Raw genomic sequence first — 18815 nt, forward strand, 5'->3', positions numbered from 1 at the left:
AATCACCACGCCGCACAGGCTGTCACACTAGGGACCTATGAAGAACCTGGGACACTGTCACCTACTCAAGCGGGCTGTGAGGAAGACTGAATAACAAAGTTCAGTCCAGCCTTGTATATTTCCTCTATTGCATCAAGGAAGTCATAAAGGATGCTTGCTCCACTCATGTCAAGAGAATGTCAAGTAGAGAGCACCGGATGCAGATAAACAATTTTGGTTATCCAGTTACTTCAGTCACTTTGTTATAGGAATAGAAAGCATACACTGGCCAGGAAGCTTATTTACATGACAAATGACTCTCTTTCACACTATCAGAATGTGTTCACATGTGAAGCTCAAATTATCTTTAAGCCTCCCTCTCTCCCCACTGTTTGTGTCATTCTCTTAAATAATATGGAGAGGCTCATAGTTAATTGTAGCACCACATAGGAAATCGTTCCATGACTAATGCATGAATACTTGCTTATTGGGTAGAGCAAGCATAAAGAAACAAGGATCCCCATGTCTCAATTCAAACTCTTGTATAAATATTCAGGGCTCACATCAGATTAAAATAAATGAAAGTTTTGGGGTGGTAGTGTTATGCACAAAGTACAGAAACTAAATTTGGTGACGGCATGTGCAAAGAACAACCAGAGAGTAAACAGGCCTGTGAATGATTCTTTAGGAGGAGGAGGCTGGAAGAACCAATTGAATTGTGTGGGGCTAAGAGAATGAGAAGTACCTGTACAAAAGCTAGCCAGTTTTCTTCAAGTTCCACTGCGGAGTGCACAGGGGAGTCACTGTAGGGGAGTCACTATAGATTCTATAGAACTCTGCTTTTTCTGTCTAATTTTCCTTCTACAAGCAGGAATTCTTTTTTAAATGGTCTTTCTACACTAAAGATTACAAGCCATGTCCAGCCTGAAAGAACTTTGTGGTGGTCTTCCTCTGCACACTCTTCCGGAGGACAGAGGGCGAAAGAATGGCATTCCCCATGCTCCAGTAAGGACGCCCAACCTCACCGAGCATGAAGAAAAGGTAAGAAAGTTCACACCTCTTCCACCAGCCCGAACCAACAAAACCTGGCCTTCCCAAATGCAAGAAAATATAGCTGTTCTAGCAGCATTGCAGCTTGTGTCCCTTTAAAAACAATATGCAAAAGCTATGAACACAATGCACAGAGTTAAAACATCAGAAGTTCAAACAAACTGTCTTATTGAACTTGTGTCCAGCAAGTCATTCTTCCCAGCTTATTTCCCAAGACCACAGCACAGCATGGTTAAAATATCTTAGACCAATGTGCAGTTTCCAGTTAATATGAACTCAGGTTATTGGTAAACAGACATATTTTTAGGTTTACAAAAAAAACCTGATGGGTTCGTCTGAAAAGGGACAGAATCCTTGAAAAATCCCACATCCTCCTGAATGTATGTGAATTTTCGACATTTTAACTCTTTAGTGTGCTTATGGTCTTTGCATCTCTTTTATAATGGAATAGTTGCATTTATAACATTTTGTGAAGGGGCCACAGACAGAGGAAAATACATCAAAATATGTTTAGTTTTTTTAAATGGATTGTAACAGGAATGTTCTGCAGGTTGTAGATATTTTATTAATTTATTAAAGGATGTTTGTCTAGAGCAAACTTTGAGGTCAGTAGTATCCTAAATACCAACAAAATTTCCAGAGTATAAACTTTCAAGGGAGTTTTGATTCTCGAAAATTTATACCTGACAAATCTTGTTGGCCTTTAAAGTGCTATTGGACTTGAATCTTGCTGTTCAATTGCAGTCTGCAGACCAACATGGCTACCCACCTGAAATTATTAGTTGCTGACATTATATTAATTTGGTTTGTGTGTTGGTTGTAGGTTTCCTTTCCTCATTTGAAGAGGGCGGGGAGACGTACTTTTGGGAGGTTTGAAAAACAAAACTAACAGCAGCACTAGGGTTAAAGCCGTTTCGACATTTCACAGTGTTTTAACTCTGCTGGTTTTTTTTTAAAAAAAATTATTAATTTACTTCATTTATACTGTGCTTTTCCCTCAAATGGGGACACAATGTCACTTACATTGTGTTCCTCTCTTCCAGCACCTTAAGTTATGCCCAGAAACAAATTGAGAGCCAGTGTAGCTAGATCAAGACTAAAGTGATATGGTTCCAATGACCCAGTCCAGTTAACATCCTGGCTGCAGCATTCTGTACTAACCAGTGGCGTAGCGCCAAGGGGACATGGTGGTGGGGGTTCCAGGGGTAGGCGGGGGCATGGCAGGGGAGCAGAGGAGTAGCATTTAGAAATAGGCTGTTGACATTTTTTATGGTACAGAGAAAATAAAATCCCAATAAACCTTTAATAAAGGGAGAGGCCTTTTTTCCCCTCAAGTCAATTAGCAACCCGACAAATAAAACAGACACACCAGATATTTTCCTCCTGTACTGTTGTTAAATATTATGTGTTGTTATTACAAGCCCTGTGGTTGTTTACTGTTAGTCATAATCACTATCATCTTAAGAATAATAAGTTACTAAGCTTGTTTTTTTCTAAGCAAACTTTAACATAACCAATATTAGTTTATGTAAACTAATATTTGCAGCTCTTCATCCTCAGTTCATATATGCAATAAGTCTAAATTATTCCCATGGTTTGTTTTCATGTGCCTTTTTTTCTGGCAATAAAATCAAGACTTTATGAGAAGCTCATCTGTGTTCTCTAGGGTCTTCTAAAGAGATATACAGTTATTTCTTACATTCCCTGCTTAATCTCCTTGGATAAAAATCATAGCTGTAAGGCACTTTCCTTATATTTCCTGACTTTTGCATCGAAGCTGTACAGTTGCTTGGGGCATGAAATGGTAACATCCTCCTCTTTCTCTCTTCCCCAGCATGGGCTGATCTGCTGTCTGCCCCAAATATGACATTTCCCCTCCATCTGGCACAAGCCCCCAATAATTTCACAATGCATTAAATTTGATTTGTTACCGTTCAAGAAACCCCAGGATTCTTTGTTCTGTTTTTTATCTTCTGGTGCACATGGAAAACGTCTACAACTTTATGTTTGTTGAGACTCTTTCATTGTCTACATGTACCCTAGTCATACTTGGAAGCTTCTGCACACGTAAAATGAGTCAACCTCTTTGAATTCATAAAATTAAGGTGGTGATTTTGGCAGGATTATTCTCAAACTGCAGCTTCTCAGAACTGTCCACCTCACCAGCCAGTCAGGTTGTTGCTCTGGTATCTGGAATTCCACCTAAAACACATAGGGTCATTTATCAATAACATAAAGAAGCTAGGAATGACGTTTGCCTCCACTCGGATATGATTAAATTCCTTATGTCAGGAAGGCACCAGCCTTCCTGGTGTCAGTTGTTTGAACAGGCAAATGAAAGACGACTGGAAGTTATTTCTCCTTTCTGAAATAGCAGATGCTTCAGTATGGCAGGGGCCATACAATATAGGCCCTCTGACAATGATCTTAACCACCAAACAGGCAGTCCTTAAAGCTAACTTATCTACTGTAGGGCAAATCAGTACCAGAAGGCCAGATAAGGCATTTTTCTTGGCTTAAATATACACAAACGTATGCTAAAGGATTGTGTATTGGGTGAGCAGAGATCTGTATTGATTGGGGCAGATGTAGAAAGTACTCATATGCACCTTTCCAGTTTTACTGCCTAAGGTTGTCACATTTTAGCCCACTTGAATCCCTAACCCAGGTGTTTGAAAACAAGAGAAATTCTTGACAACTCTAATAGCTACTATATCAGACAACGCAGGGAAGCCATTGAAATCTACAAATACCAGGAAAGTTTCAACAAAAAAGGAAGTAAGTCTGAAAATCAACAAAATCTGGCTATTGGTACTAAAAAACACCAAAACCAAAACCCAGATTCAAATGCAAATGAATTTCACCTGGACACATGCTAATTTTATTGTAAAGTTGCAGATGCAAATGTAACTGAACTGCACACAGAAACATATAAATGTGTCTTACCCCTTCACCTGTGAGGTAGAGAAAACATATACCCCACCACACAATCACTCCCCACTATACCATGAAGAAAAACACATATTATGATGGGATACCTCTGAAGATCCCAGCCATATATGTGGGTGAAGCATTAGGAGCAAAAACTACCAGATCACAGCCTCGCACTCTGGAAAATCCACTACAGCCTGTTGATTCCTGCTGGGAAAGTCTTTGACAAACATGTAGTAGGATCGTGTCTGTCGGGATATAATAATATAACACTTTACTAAGTAAATATAATATTTTGCTAAGTGCTGTATGAAATCCCATTTCAATTCCATTTGCAACTAAATGTGGAAAAGGAATGACTGAACAACTCAAAAAAGTGTGTAACTGTCTGAGTAGATAAGTGATTTATTTCTTTGCCCAAATGTCTTCCCCCCCCCACCCCAAATGCTCATATGGAACTCAAAAATCATGTAAATAATTTTTTGCATAGGGACGTATTTACTCTACCTTTTGTTAAGACTATATATACACATGTAGGCTATATAACTACAACCATAATACAATGTTTAGGGGCAGGTCCCAAGAATGTCAAAGAAGCAAATCCTAGTAGAGGAGGATCTGCTGTATGTTCTATTTTTACTCCACCCATGTGAGTTGTTCCCACACATCTCACAGCACGCATTGCTTGAGGAGTAAGAAACAAACATGAGAAGTGAACAACTCAGCAGTATATAGTGTTACTCTTGCCTTTCTTCATATCCCATTTCTTTTTTTAGAATTAATGGCAATTACATGAGCCAACTGAGGAGGTTGATGGGGAGGGAGTGTGATCTGCCTGCTGAGGAAATATAAATATCAGAAAATACCATCCCTCAGAGTACAGTTAAGATTACTGATGTCTTGGGCTTTCTTATTTAAAACATTTCAACATGTGCAGAACACTGTGGGTGGGAGGGTAGGTGATGTAAACCTGGTTCCTGCCCTTAAGTTTGAAATGAAGGTTATTTTCCCACTGTAGTCATTCTATTTCTTTTTATAGAGACATTCTGGTTTTGCTAACTTTGAAGGTTCAGAGAAAATCTGAAAACTATGCTGTTCATTGAAAGGTGACAAGTGAGGGATTGTGCTTATTTGCTAGCAATGATGGCTAATGCCCCTCCCCACAGTGTGGATGTTACAAGGCCAACCATCCAGCAAACTGTTCCCACTAACAAAGCCTGGTGTTCAAGGGGTAGGTAGGTCTCAGTGGTAAACTGTTCACCACTCAAGACATGTAGCTGTTGCATGTGTTTACAAGCCTCCTGCCACCTAGTAAGACCATTGACACATCAGACCATTACAGAAGAACTTTACAGAATCCAGAGGCTACAGCCAGAAAGCAAGAAATAATCTACTTGTAAAGCAGCTATCACAAGAAAGGGAAGCAGAAAAAAATGTTTAATTATAAACAAATTTCTGATAGTACATCCCTACAAAAATCGCGTATCATTTTTTTTTGAGGGATGGGGCATTGTAATCTCCACTTCTAGCAACCATCCATAAGGCAAAAACATTGAGCAGGCTCACAAAATTCTGGTTCTTGAAACATTCTTTCATATTTGAAATATTTGAGCATGGATATCTGTGTTTTCTTTGCACTGAATTTGGTACAATTGCCCCCAAAGGTTACCATACATGCGCTGAAAGGATTTTTTTTTTTGTGCGGGATACCAATTCAAGTTTGCATAATCTCTGTGAACCTGGTTTGGGAAATTTGTGTAGGCAACATTTTGAGATGCACTCCTATGAACTGCTAGTTCTGTTTTGCTGGTTTTGTCTCTTCAGAGTCATGGGTGCAGCATAGTCTGTGCCAGGGGATTATCTTGTTTATATAAACACCAGGAGTGAAAGATACCATCCAAAATACTGTCCTACCTTGTTTGCTTGAATCTCATTGCTACTATGGTCCATTGCCCTTGAATATGCTGGTAGGATCTGGGCACATTTCCCACTGAATTTGATAAAATTCATGTGTTTACCTCTCTGTGATAACCACCCACTCAGTCACCTTTAAGTTTACTCATGCTCCCTTTTTTCTCAACCTTGGCAGCTGGCTTTGAAAAACTCCCTACGTTATTTCCCACCCAACTTGCATTCAGTGCTGGCGCCAGAATTTGCTGAGGAGCTGAGGCACTATGGACACATCTACATGTACAGGCTCTGTCCCCAGATTGAGATGAGGTAAGGATCTTGGGAGGTACCAGAGAACAATGGAATTCACTTCACTTTGGTTAAGGATGTGCAGCAAAATGTCAACAAGGATCAGGGGTGCAACCAGTGGTGGGATTCAGCAGGTTCACACCACTTCGGCAAAACCGGTTGTTAAAATGGTGCTTGTAAACAACCAGTTGTTAAATTATTTGAATCCCACCACTGGGTGCAACCATAACTAAGCCAGGCAAGGAAGTGTCCATCAGATAGACAGGGCAAACCAAAGCAAGACAGGCTCAGTGGACATGTAGCCTCCTAGCCTACCAGCCCACCAGATTTTCTATGGTGGCCTAGTTAGCCAATGCATCCCTGTTGAGATAGTTAATCCATCAGACCTCTGTTAAGAACTGCAATGGACAATGTTATTCCTGTTGGAGAAATCTTGTCTAGAGAACTTGATGAGAATAATTAAAATCAACAGGATATATGTTTGTTGCTTTAAATCTACACAAAAGAACCAAGTAGTTTTTTTTAACCCTCCAACAGTGTTTCACAGCTTATGCTGTTTCCCCTTTGGTACATATCATAATTTTATGTTTGGCCGAGTCCATAAACTGGAATAATACTGTGGATTTGTATATTTAAAAAATTAAAATGGAAAAATTAGAAAAAATTAAAAGACCACACATTTTCTTTCACCTTGATGAGTATAATGAAGGATATATATCCGTGGGGAAGAGATCAGCTGCTAAAACTATTAAGCTACATATTTCATGGTTCATCTAAAGTTGGTCAGTGGATATCTGATTATTGTTGCTGGCTGCTGGCACAGTGAAGTGAGTTTCCATTCATTATCCAAATGCAAAACAAGTGCCCCCAAAGAAATGAGACATAATACAATTGATAAATACAGCTGTTGCTACACATCTTCCAATGCTGTGATTGTTGGACTGTAGGTACATTATTTTGTATCTCACTATTGTATGCAGTGGGAATGGAAAAAGTGAGAACCAGCATGGTGTAGTGGCTAAGAGCAGTGGCCTCTGTCTACATTTATATTGGATAAGTATACCCTCCGCTTATTTAGTGTGTGACGCGATTATTTGGTGACTTACTTGATACGTTGCACACATAGTTGTTTGTCAGACTTCTCTTATAACAGACTTCTCTCTGTGATACACCTCTGAAGATGCCAGCCAGAGATGCAGGCGAAATGTTAGGAACAAGATCCACCAGACCACCGCCACGCTGTCTGGAAAACCCACCACAACCCGTTGAATCCAGCCGTGAAAGCCTTCGACAATACAAAAGTTTATAAGATTTTATCAGGTCTCTCTAGTAATCAGAAAATATTATATTGGGATCCATTATGCAATATGTATTTAATACAATGGTGGGTAGATACCTTCTATGTAGCTTTAACTATTTTATATTACTTTGCTTTTCCTGATACTGATCTATTTAACATATGTTGAAAATAATAAAAAATATACTTTTTAAAAAGCAGTGGACTCTAACCTGGAGAAGTGGATTTGATTCCCCAGTCTTCCACATAAATGATGGATTCATATCTGGTGAACCAGATTTGTTTCCCCACTCTTATATTCCTGCTGGGCGACCTTCGCCCAGTCACAATTTGTTCAGAACTCTCTCAGCCCCACCTACCTCACAAGATGTCTGTTATGGGGAGAGGAATGGAAAGGAGTTTGTAAGCCACTTTGAAACTCCTTACAGCAGAGAAAGGGTGGTGGTGGTATAAATCTAAACTCTTCTTCAATAGTATGTTTATGATGCCACAAGTACACTTCCACTGGTAGGGGAAGGCTATAATGGGAAGGAGGGGAACTCTATTCTACCGATAGAAGCTCTGCTACCAGTGAATCATAAGATCTAGCCCAAAGAATTTTGATGGCAATGCTTCCAAAGCACTTTGCAAAACAAGTAATAAAAATACCACGTGAAAATCAATATTTGATCTCAGGCTTCAGATGTAACTTTTATTTCCTTATACTCCCCCTGCCTTTTTTTAAATTACAGAGCTTACCCCATCCAGGAATATCCTTGCAAAACGATACAGGCTGCTGCCGTAATGCACATGATCATGAATAATTTGGATCCTGCAGTGGCCCAGGTAATGAAATTTCAATGAAAGCTTAGCTCTGGAGAGAAACCTGATATTTGTGGATTGAACCTTGTGCATTGGCATATTTAGTTCCACTTTGATTAATCTGAAACTGAGAGAACATCTAAATTTTTAATACTAATTTGAATGACAAAAGGGGGTATGAATATCTGAGCTTATATACTGGTGAGCTGGTAGTTGCTAAAACAGTAGGGTATCAGGGGCCTGTGACTTCTGGTCATCCTTTAACCATATCAAAATTCCATATTTTTCTTAAGAACAACCATTCAAATATCTATCTTTAGTGCTATCTTTTGTAATTTTTAAGTATATGTACTAGTAGTTGCATTCACGCCAGTCACCAGTGCCTTAAAACAGGCTCATTCCGCACATGCAGAATAATGCACTTTCAAACTGCTTTCAGCGCTCTTTGATGCTATACGGAAAATCCACTTGCAAACAGTTGTGAAAGTGGTTTGAAAATGCATTGAGTGTGCGGAAGGGGCCATTGTTTTGCAGGTGGAATTAACCACCAGACATACTGATCCATGAACTCCATTCTGCTTGCAGAGGGATATTTACTACTTCTCCTTGTCTGCTGTTGTCCTCTATATCACTAAATAACCATTCCTTGAGAACAACATGTAATGCAGTACACGGGGAACTGAATCTTGAATAGGAAATCTGTGAAAATCCCAGAATTCCCTATTGTGTGAGTAGAAGTTCCAGGAGTATGCCTTATATAGCTACCAGTATGCCCCTGACCTGCCTGATCTTGAGAGCTAAGCAGGGTTAACTCTGGTTAGTACTTGGACAGGAGACTGTCAGAGGCAGGCAATTACAAACCACCTCTGAACATTTCTTGCCTTGAAGATCCTATGGGTACCCTACAACTTGATGGCCAAAAACAATATAGCTACATTTGAGAATAATTGGGGGGGGGGGGGATGATACAGATTTGGTTGCAAATTTAATAAAAGTATTGAGATTATTACAAAGGTGTTGTTCTGAAATGGCAGATCCTGTTTTACAGTTACAAATATATAATTGCAAATGTGCTTTCTGCAGTTTCCCCAAGAACTTGTAACTTATGGAGGAAATGGACAAGTCTTCAGCAACTGGGCACAGGTACAATGCTGATACAAATTTCACAGTATAATCTTGTTCATGCTGCTGAAAAATTACTTTTCTGCACTCAGCTGCAAATGGAATTGGATGCTCCACAGAGCTTGTATAGAACTATGTAGCCATAAAATCTGACCTTTGAGGAAAGATCTTGTTACTCAGAAGTGTTTCACCTTCAGCTAAAGTTTTTACTTCTCCATAAAAATTTCTTTGCTTTCTTTTGTTTTCAGTCTAGACTACTTCCTGTCATCTTGTGTCTGACAGATTCGTTTAAAGCATTTATGAATTTATTGTTTATCAGTTTTGGTTCTTTCCACACAGCAGAAGGAAAACACCCTATAGTCATTTTTAAAAGATCCATTTTGGCCTTTTGAGTTCCCACAGCAAGGAGAACACAAACATTGCCAGTCAGAATGGTTCTTTCCCCCCGCCTGCTGGCTGATGGAGCATTGGTCGATTCCAGAGTTGAGCCCACCATTTTGTGTGCTGCTGCAGAGATTCTCCTGCCTCTGGCATTTGGTGAAGGTTTTCCACAGAGGTTTCTTCTTCTGCTTGCAGCTCATCTGCATGCAATTTCTGTGTAAAAAGTAGATGAACAAAGTTTATTTTGCCTGGTGATCCTGCACATGTGTCATTTTTCCTTTTTTCCTTTTCCTTTTCCTTTTCCTTTTCCTTTTGAGGGGTATGTCTGCAAAGCTACGACAACACAAATTGCATATTGCAGCTTCTCTAATTGTGATGTAGCTTCATAGACATACCACTCACAACAACAAAAAAGAAAAATGACACCTTTGCAGGATTGCTAGGCAAAATAAACTTTATTCATCTACTGTTTACACGAAATCATGTGCAGATGAGCTACAAGCTGAGGAAACCTCCATGGGAAATCTTCATGGAGAATCTGCTGCAGCACATGAAATGGTGGATATGAAGGGCAAAAATGAAAGTAAGAGGTTTGGGGAGGAGAAATAAAGTGTTTCCTGCCTGCTTTTGTTCACTTAGCAGGCAGGAAATGTCTTCAGCCTGGGTTAGGGGGGAAAGATAGTTTGTTTATCAGTTTTTGAAAAACTCAGGTTGAGAGAAATAAAACGTTCTGAAGACATTTTGGGTGAGAGAGCTGTATGAACTTCTTCCACAAAACAGTGTTTAAAATGTCCTCAAGACATTTTATTTCTGCTATGTGGAAATTAGCTATATTCTGTGGGAGAAAGGAACATCTTCTTCAGAACACCTTTTCACTTTGTCACTAGCTGCTTGAAAAGTGTTATAGGCCCTTTCCGCACAGCGGCAGCAGGGCTTCTCCACCAGCATAATTTATGCCGGTGGAGGTGTGGGGACTGCTCACACGAGCAGTCCCGGCTCCCTCCCTAGCCAGAGAGGCAGCTCCATGCGGAGCCGCCTCTCGGTCGCCCTCCTCCACTCACCTGCCTCTCCAGCGTCGTTCTGGAGGGCTGCAGGGACCCGCCCACGCTGCCCTCTGACCCCTGGAGGTCAGGGGACAGCGTGGGTGGGCCCTGCAGTGTGACGGGGAAAGAGGCGGCTTCCCTGCGGTGCAGTTCGCACTGCGCCGACGGGAAGCTGTCCCTTCTCAACAACCTCACTTGTGGAGTGAGGTGGGAAAATGGCGGCTTTGCACCACTGGGGGGGAGCAAGGACGAACAGCTCCCTAGGGACCTATGCAAACAGCTCCCTAGGGACGGCGTTTTTGCCATTCCTAGGACGCTGTTTTTGGCCCATGCGGAAAGGGCCATAGTTTGAGATAATAACAGTATTATGATGAAATAGTGTTAAAATGAGTGGTTCATTTGATTGTACAGTAAAAAAAAATCTCCATCTTCTAAAAAAGGAGTTTATAATTTACAATTATGAATGTTTACAGAAACCAGTGAGAAAAATGGGAAATAATTTATGCTTTGAGTAGGAAAGGAGGCAAGTCCCAAAGGACTGTCATCTTGAGAAATTCAGTAGTGCTTTGATGTCATGATGCTGGAATCTTGAAATTTAAATGTGAAAGACTGCTGCAAAAACAGATAGGAAAACACAACAGAAAATGCTGAAACACATGTTTCCAGCAACACTGTCCACCCATATTGTCTGTCATACTTGAGTGAATAAATACAAACAGGAAAGGTACTTCTTATCACAGCTTTTAGCTTACTTTGGATTTTGAAGGCAAAAAGATTTTTTTTAAGGTTTCACACACCTTAGTGGTAAAACTCACTTTGGCTTCTGAAGGCAACTTGACTTTAAGGCTTCATACCACCTTAAGGATAAAACAGTGTCCTTACAGTTAATAAAGCTTCAATCAGGTTTTCCAGAACCTGCTTTTCTCCAAAGTTTGTTTGTTGATTTTAGAATCCATGTGACTTCAGAAGCCAAAAGAACCGATAGGGAAGGGATCCAAATGTCTACTATGAATATAGATAGAGTTCAGCTTTAAAACAAGTGGAATGCCAATCATAATGAATTTAAGTGTGTTTCTGAACATGTGCATGTTGCTCACCGTTAAAAAACATAGTTGCCCGCTCCTAATTTGAGCATAGGAGACAGAGATCCCAGGATTTAGGGCAGAGTGGAGTCCTTTCAGCTTTCTTTTTCGAATTAGCCATTGTGCCTCCTAAAGGTACATGAAGAACAAGGTTTTGTGTCTAACGCCTAGCTTTCTTCAGGGCACATATTGCACTGCAATGCACAAACAACATTTCGGAACATGCTATCTATTCCTTTGCTCCGGTAGTCTTGTCCAGTTTAGATATGACTCGGATATCTACCAGGAGTTTCACAGCACAGTGAACAATACTTCTTTGTCACTGGTTACTTAAGAATAGCAATTGGATGAATGATTTTATTTGGTTGTGACAAGGACAGTTTGTTCTTGGTATTATGTGTCGTGAAAAACGAGACTGTATTTAAAAACTGTTTTGTTGTATCAACGTTGTGACTCCAAATGTTATTTCTGGTGTGCCTTATCTACGTTGCCCCTTCAGTTCCTCCAAGAGGGTTACTGAAGGGCATCAGTTTGTGTTTGTCCTAATGGAGAGATTTCCCTTCCAGTTTTACAAAAGGTTAGGGGCATCCTTGAATCAGTGAAACTAGGGTGCTGTATATCATCACATTGCCATTTCTCAATAAGAAGTCCCAAATCTTGTTGGATATAAAGTAAACATAGATCATTTTATGATATTTATATTAACTGTATAACTTATTTGTGCCTATGCGAAACAGTCTTGCATGTCATACATACAGTGCCAAAATTTACATGCATTAATATTTTGGTTGGAACACAATGGCCACATTTAGTCATGATTAAATACATGATTCAACAATACATGATTAAATACATTTCACACTTTGGGCTACCTGCTTCACAAACTGAAACCAGGCATTTCCCAAATGCATATTGCTGCACTGATAACATAAGCAACATACCTACTCCGTTATGAACCCGCTGACCACTACAGATGTCACGATGGATGGCAGGGTGACCGGAGTGTTTCAAAACAAGTTTATTTACAGCTGACAAAAAGAACTATAGAACACTTAACAGCTAGCCAGGAGCTCACTTAGCTGTCCCAGGCCTCAGTTACATCTGCTTTCCCCAGGTCTCTTAATTCTGCCCATCAATTCAAAATCTTAAAGGCACACATCACCACTATGAACATCTTTAGAGGCCTTGCTTTAGGAGCCCCCCACCTTCTGAGATTAGGCAAGTGGCAACCTGGGAGAGGGACTTCTTGGTTGTGGCACCAACACTCCTGAACTCTTCCCAGGGAGAGCCATCTGTCCCCTTCTGTTACTACTTTCTGCCAATGGTTAAATACTGTGTTTTTTTTGTTTCATTTAGTACTTCCTTAGTGATCCCTTCTTCCTTACCAATGTTTTAATTGCTACTTTGTGTCTTTATACATATGCTAACTCTATTTTAAATTTGACTTGATGTGTGCACTGCGGGGTATTGATATTAGTGGTTTTAAAACACAATTTGATCATGTACATTTTAAATTGCTAGCTGCCTTGTTGGCCTTTCCGAGGGCTATAACTTTACTGAATAAATAAAAGAAAATAAATAATAAACAGCACAAACATGGTACAAATACATACATGTACATTGACCAGAGATTCCACTGATTCCAGAAAATAGGTTGGTGAGCTAGAGGTCTCTTGTGCCTACATTAGTATTGAAGAATCCTAGGATATATCAATATTCCTGCATTCTTATACCACAATTTAAACCAAATGAGAGAAAATATTTTCAAACCATTCAAGAGAATAATTAATCTCACTTGGTGGCTGAATGGGTAGGTTTTGATGGCAAATCATTCCAGAGTTACAGGGCCATGCAGACCCTGATAGATTTTAGTGGAACAAGGTGCTTGACAATAATTCCAGAGGGGCATTTCCTGTAAGCCTGGTAGTCCATTGCAGCAAAATTACACAGGAATTCAGCAGTACCTTCAAGGTTCATCAGGATTCTTCACAGCACTACTCTCCAGTAACCTTCCTGCCACAGATTATACTATTTTTTGATTCATTAGCATTTACTAGTGCTGTTAATACTAATAATTACTCTTTTACATTGAGATATAAAGGGCAGAAAGATAAATGTTTTCATAGAACAAATTTAGGCTTCTCATATTTAGACTTGTAGTAGTTTTTGAGAACCATTAAAATACTTAAAATACCAAAATTGCAGCAAACGTCAATGTTCAGTATAGAAATATAGTTCACAACACTTCTTTCTGACAAGATTTGCAGCAGCTGCATTTCTATGAAGCATTACATGAAAGCATACAGTCATTGTAGAGCTGTGTGAGTTTTGAGCTGCATGGCATTTAGAAACAGCACTTAGGTTTCTCTCCTGATGTTTAAGCTAGCCTGCATCTGTGGCTGGCATCTTCAGAGGATCTGAAGATGCCAGCCACAGATGCAGGCGAAACGTCAGGAGAGAATGCTGCTAGAACACGGCCATACAGCCCGGAAACCACACAGCACCCATACAGTCATTTTTTCTTCCATAATTTTTTTTTCAGTTTCAGAGGACTACTGAATGGGAGAAATTTGGGCGGGGCGGCGGTGGGGGGTGGGGGAACCCATGGGGAGAAATAATTTCTAGGGGAAAGCCTAAATTCCCTCACCCCACTTACAAGCTTCTTAAAAGCCTGTAACCAAACTGGCTGGTATAGGAAGGAAATACAGAGAGCAATTTTGTTTCTTTTCTTTCTCTTTTAGTTCTGGCTGATGATGCACTATTTGTCTGAGATGACAGAAGATCAGACATTAGTCATGTATAGTGGGCATCCCTTGGGGCTCTTTCCTAGCCATCCAAATGCACCTCGATTAGTCATCACCAATGGCATGGTAAACACCACAATAATTTTATCCTGTTTTCATCCTTTGTTATCAGTTGTTACTTCTATACTGTTTTCTGGCATACATAGCACTTAGATTTTATTTGGTTTGGTTATTGTTCTCTAGCCTTCCCCATGATCCTTTACCATATTGGAAACAGTACTCCCTGACGCATTCTCTTTCTCAAGTAGTTATAATGTAAAAAGGGATTTCCCATACCAGCTTTCCTTTGTCCTACATGGTGTAGGCTGCTTGGCTCAGGCCTGGGTTATAGAGACAATGACAACAGATGTAGATTTGCCTGATGAACTGAGTAGGCCTGGTGGTTGTGCCATCTCTGGAGGGTTCACTTGGTTCAGCTTCCTCCAGGGCTGTTTTAACCTACCAATTCCCCCTGGTTCAGCTCCTGTCTCAGATTTCTTCATGTTGGCCCTTATACCAGTACAGGAAGACCTGTGCTGATCCTATACTCGTATTTGGCCACAAAATTCTCACTGTAGTTGATGGATGCAGTTGTCAGCATGCTGACTTTACACTAGGTTGGAAAATACCTGAAGAGGTGAAGCCTGAGGAGGGTGGGGTTTGGGAAGGGGTGGGACTTCAATGGGATATAATGCTATCAAGTCCACCTTCCAAAGCAGCTGGTTTCTCCAGGTGAACTGATCTTTGTTACCTGGAGATAACTTGTAATAGCAAGAGATCTCCAGCCACCACCTGGAGGTTGGCAACCCTACTCCACACATTGAACTAACCGCATTTGACACAAGATGTAAACACTAATCATTAGGTTACCAACTCCTGGTTGGTGAATTTCTGCAGATTTGGTGGTGAACCCTGGGGTAGGAAGAGTTTGTGAAGGAGAAGGGACATCAGTGAGGTATAATACCCTCCACCCTCAGGGGAACTGATCTGTATCATCTGGAAGTCAGCTGAAACTAGAAGTCCAGGGTCAGCCCACTAGGGTTGCCAGACCTCCCGTTGTGGCTGGAGGTGTCTCATTGGCAGCCCTTGTTGCCTATTGCAGCTCTGGGCAGTGGCTAAAGAGTTCGTTTTTAAAAAGCAGGGTCGTGCATGATATGATATCATTTCTGGAGAAAAGCCAGAAGTGCCATCGAGTAGTTATTTTACTCTTGATTTGTGTAGGTCATTCCTAACTATTCCTCCAGAGAAGAATATGAGAAACTGTTTGCAATGGGTGTTACAATGTAAGTTGTCTTTGATAATTCTTCAGTAAGTTTCTAGGGCTTTCTTTCTACTATTAGCCATTCTGCTAGTCTGTTGTTAGCCATTCTGCTATTGGCCACTGGCCATTCTGCTATTGGCCATTAGTTTTTTGCAATTGGAAAAGCTCAACATGTATGACAGAAAGTACCTGATGTCAAAGCTGAGTTCTTAACTTGATTGATTTGTCTTTAGAAGTATGGAATGCTCTCAGACTAAAAGACTCTGTGGTAAGAGGCACATGCAAAAACAGAAATGTATCAAAGCATGCAATTAAATGGGAACTTTGTACCTCTAAGATAATGGAGTGGAAATTAATTTTTTACATATAGTGTTAGATTGAGATGAGTGAGAATTGTGTTGTACCCATTGTTATTGACAGGTATGGACAGATGACAGCAGGGAGCTACTGCTACATTGGACCACAGGGAATTGTCCATGGAACTGTGGTGAGCCGGGCACCCTCCAGCGTCTTGTTTCATTTATGAAAAGGGAGCCTGTCTATTTCTGACTAAAAATATACCTTTCAGCTATACTTTTCAGGCTGTAGATCTGACCCACTGGCTCATAATATCATCATAGATTATTTTTATATCTAACCCAGCAGTTCTGTATGCTGCAAGAGAGCAGCCTGTATAGGGGGATTCATTAAACAATTAAAGGTTTTGATGAGCCAAATTTCTCAATAACATAGGAGGTTATTTTCTGTCTCTGAATGATGCACTGGGTGTCTTCTCTTCTCTCCAGCAGGCCCTCTGGGGCAAGCAGTTATGCTGTACTTCTGCATCATGTGAATGTAATTGGAGTGGGTGCATTCTAAGGTGATCAGTGTCATTTGTAAACTGTGTCGTTAACATCTGTGTTTAGCATCAATTGCACTGTGAACCAGAGCCGGTCTTTCCCCCTAACGGTGACCAAAACAGTTTACGTCTTTCTCCTCTCTGGTTTTATCCTCACATCAAAGGTACATGGATGGGACTTGCAGGTTAAGACCAAATACCATTTTGTCTCTTTCCCTGGTTGGTCTAGCAGCTGATGGGCTCCACTCAGTGCAATTGGAAAGAGGGTATATGCAGGAAGGCAGTATCTTTCTTGGACAAGGTAGATTTCTGCCATGTATATAGAAGTGGCAGGGAGTGCATTTGGGAAGCTGCTTCCAGACTCATTTCAGGGATTCTGAAGGTAACTTTTTTTGATATACACACTGGAAATCTGTGAAGTGAGCAAAAAAGAGAAGTTTTTGCAAATCATTGCTATAGAGCAGGGGTCTCCAATGTGATGCCATGGTGCCCTCTGACACCTTTCATGGTGCCAAGCAGGTGTTTTTAGAAAGCGATCAGGGCCAGGCAGGCCCTTTTGCCCAGCAGGGCTTCTGATTGGCTGTGTAGACTCAAGAAAACATTGCTTCAGCAGCTGCTATCACAGAACAAGGATCTTCACTGTGTGACTGAAAGTAAACTGTGTATGCAAGAAAATATTGTTTTAAGTATGTTCATTTTGAAAGCCATCCTATTAAGCAGAATGTCTCCACTAAATGTTGTTTTCTATTAGAATTATGCAGAACATCACTATCTGATATTGTGTGGTTGCCTATGCTTCCTATGGCAGCCATTTTGTTGTTGCACTCACCACCCTCTATCAAAATTCCAAAGCAGCCCACATGGTTGGGGACTCTTGCTGTAGAGACTCCTGATTAAAAAAGCAATCTAAGCTCTTATAAATCCAGAAACCAAATAATCCTTGAAGGTTCCTTCACTAAAAACATTTTGCATTGTGATAATTTCAAATACATGTGTCACAAAAGTATAATCACTGGAAGTGTATGGGAAAGAGATTGGTAACTGACCTCTTCTGCTGTGTGCTTTAGCTAACGGTGCTCAATGCAGGTCGTCGCTACTTAGGAGTTGAGAACTTGTCTGGGAAAGTGTTTGTCACATCAGGTCTTGGAGGAATGAGTGGCGCTCAAGCAAAGGCTGCAGTCATTGCTGGCTGTGTGGGAATTATTGCTGAGGTATAGCTGCTTATGTTATATCACTTTGCTTGTGTGTGTATGTGTGTGTGTCACATGCTATCAGGTCACTTCCAACTTATGGCAACCCTATGAATCAATGTCCTCCAAAACATGCTATCATTAACAGCCTTACTCAGATCTTGCAAGCTGAGGACCATCCTGGTTTGTGGGGAAGAAAGAAAGTATTATTTTCCCAAAAAACCTTCATTGGGACATCATGGCAAACTGGAGTTTGATTAAAGGCTCCCAGAAGCTCTGAGGACTGAACTAGATGTAACATTTGTCATATTCTCCAGGAAGTTTGGCATACTTTTTTTCCCCTGTAAAGTCACATCTGACATATAGTAGCCCCTGGTGGGGTTTTCAAGACAAGAGGCATTCAGAGGTGGTTTGCCATTCCCTGCCTCTGGGCAATTTCCCACTGGCGATTAATCCTGGGATTGTCCCCCGAAATATCCAGGTTTCCACATGATCTCCCCACTGCTGAACTGCAGAACACAGATCAGTCCCGTTTCTGGCACTCCCCCCTCCCATCACAGGATTTCCCTGGACTTGCTTGTATATGCAAGTTTTTGAAAAAACACTCTAGTGGGTGATGGGGGCTACACATTTGAGGGGTCATAACTTTGGCCCCCATGAACCAAACTTCACCAAACCTGGGTGGTATCATCAGAAGGGTCTCCTAAAGATACTCTAAAATTTTGGTACTGCCAGCTTAACAATTGCACCCCTGACAGCAGGCACCCCCCCCCATCCCAAGGGGCAGGCCTAGACGTCTTCACTAGAAACATGCTGCAGTGAGGATGTTGGAACCGGGATGAAAAGGTGCCGATTCTT

At 40.8% G+C, this 18815-nt stretch overlaps 1 protein-coding gene across 1 annotated transcript in view; it reads left to right on the forward strand.

Annotated features, from left to right (window-relative positions):
- The first annotated feature begins 777 nt into the window (after positions 1-777).
- UROC1 (urocanate hydratase 1) overlaps positions 778-18815 on the forward strand; it is a 57653-nt gene continuing 39615 nt past the window's right edge. The window contains exons 1-8 of the mRNA XM_048490505.1: positions 778-1020; positions 6050-6180; positions 8188-8281; positions 9341-9400; positions 14627-14755; positions 15890-15951; positions 16350-16416; positions 17835-17978. Of these exons, the coding sequence (XP_048346462.1) occupies positions 895-1020; positions 6050-6180; positions 8188-8281; positions 9341-9400; positions 14627-14755; positions 15890-15951; positions 16350-16416; positions 17835-17978 (813 nt within the window). The 5' untranslated portion in view covers positions 778-894. The remainder of the gene's footprint in view (positions 1021-6049; positions 6181-8187; positions 8282-9340; positions 9401-14626; positions 14756-15889; positions 15952-16349; positions 16417-17834; positions 17979-18815) is intronic.

Source organism: Sphaerodactylus townsendi, linkage group LG03 (assembly GCF_021028975.2).
Source record: "Sphaerodactylus townsendi isolate TG3544 linkage group LG03, MPM_Stown_v2.3, whole genome shotgun sequence".
In the NCBI taxonomy this organism is placed as follows: Eukaryota; Metazoa; Chordata; class Lepidosauria; order Squamata; family Sphaerodactylidae; genus Sphaerodactylus; species Sphaerodactylus townsendi.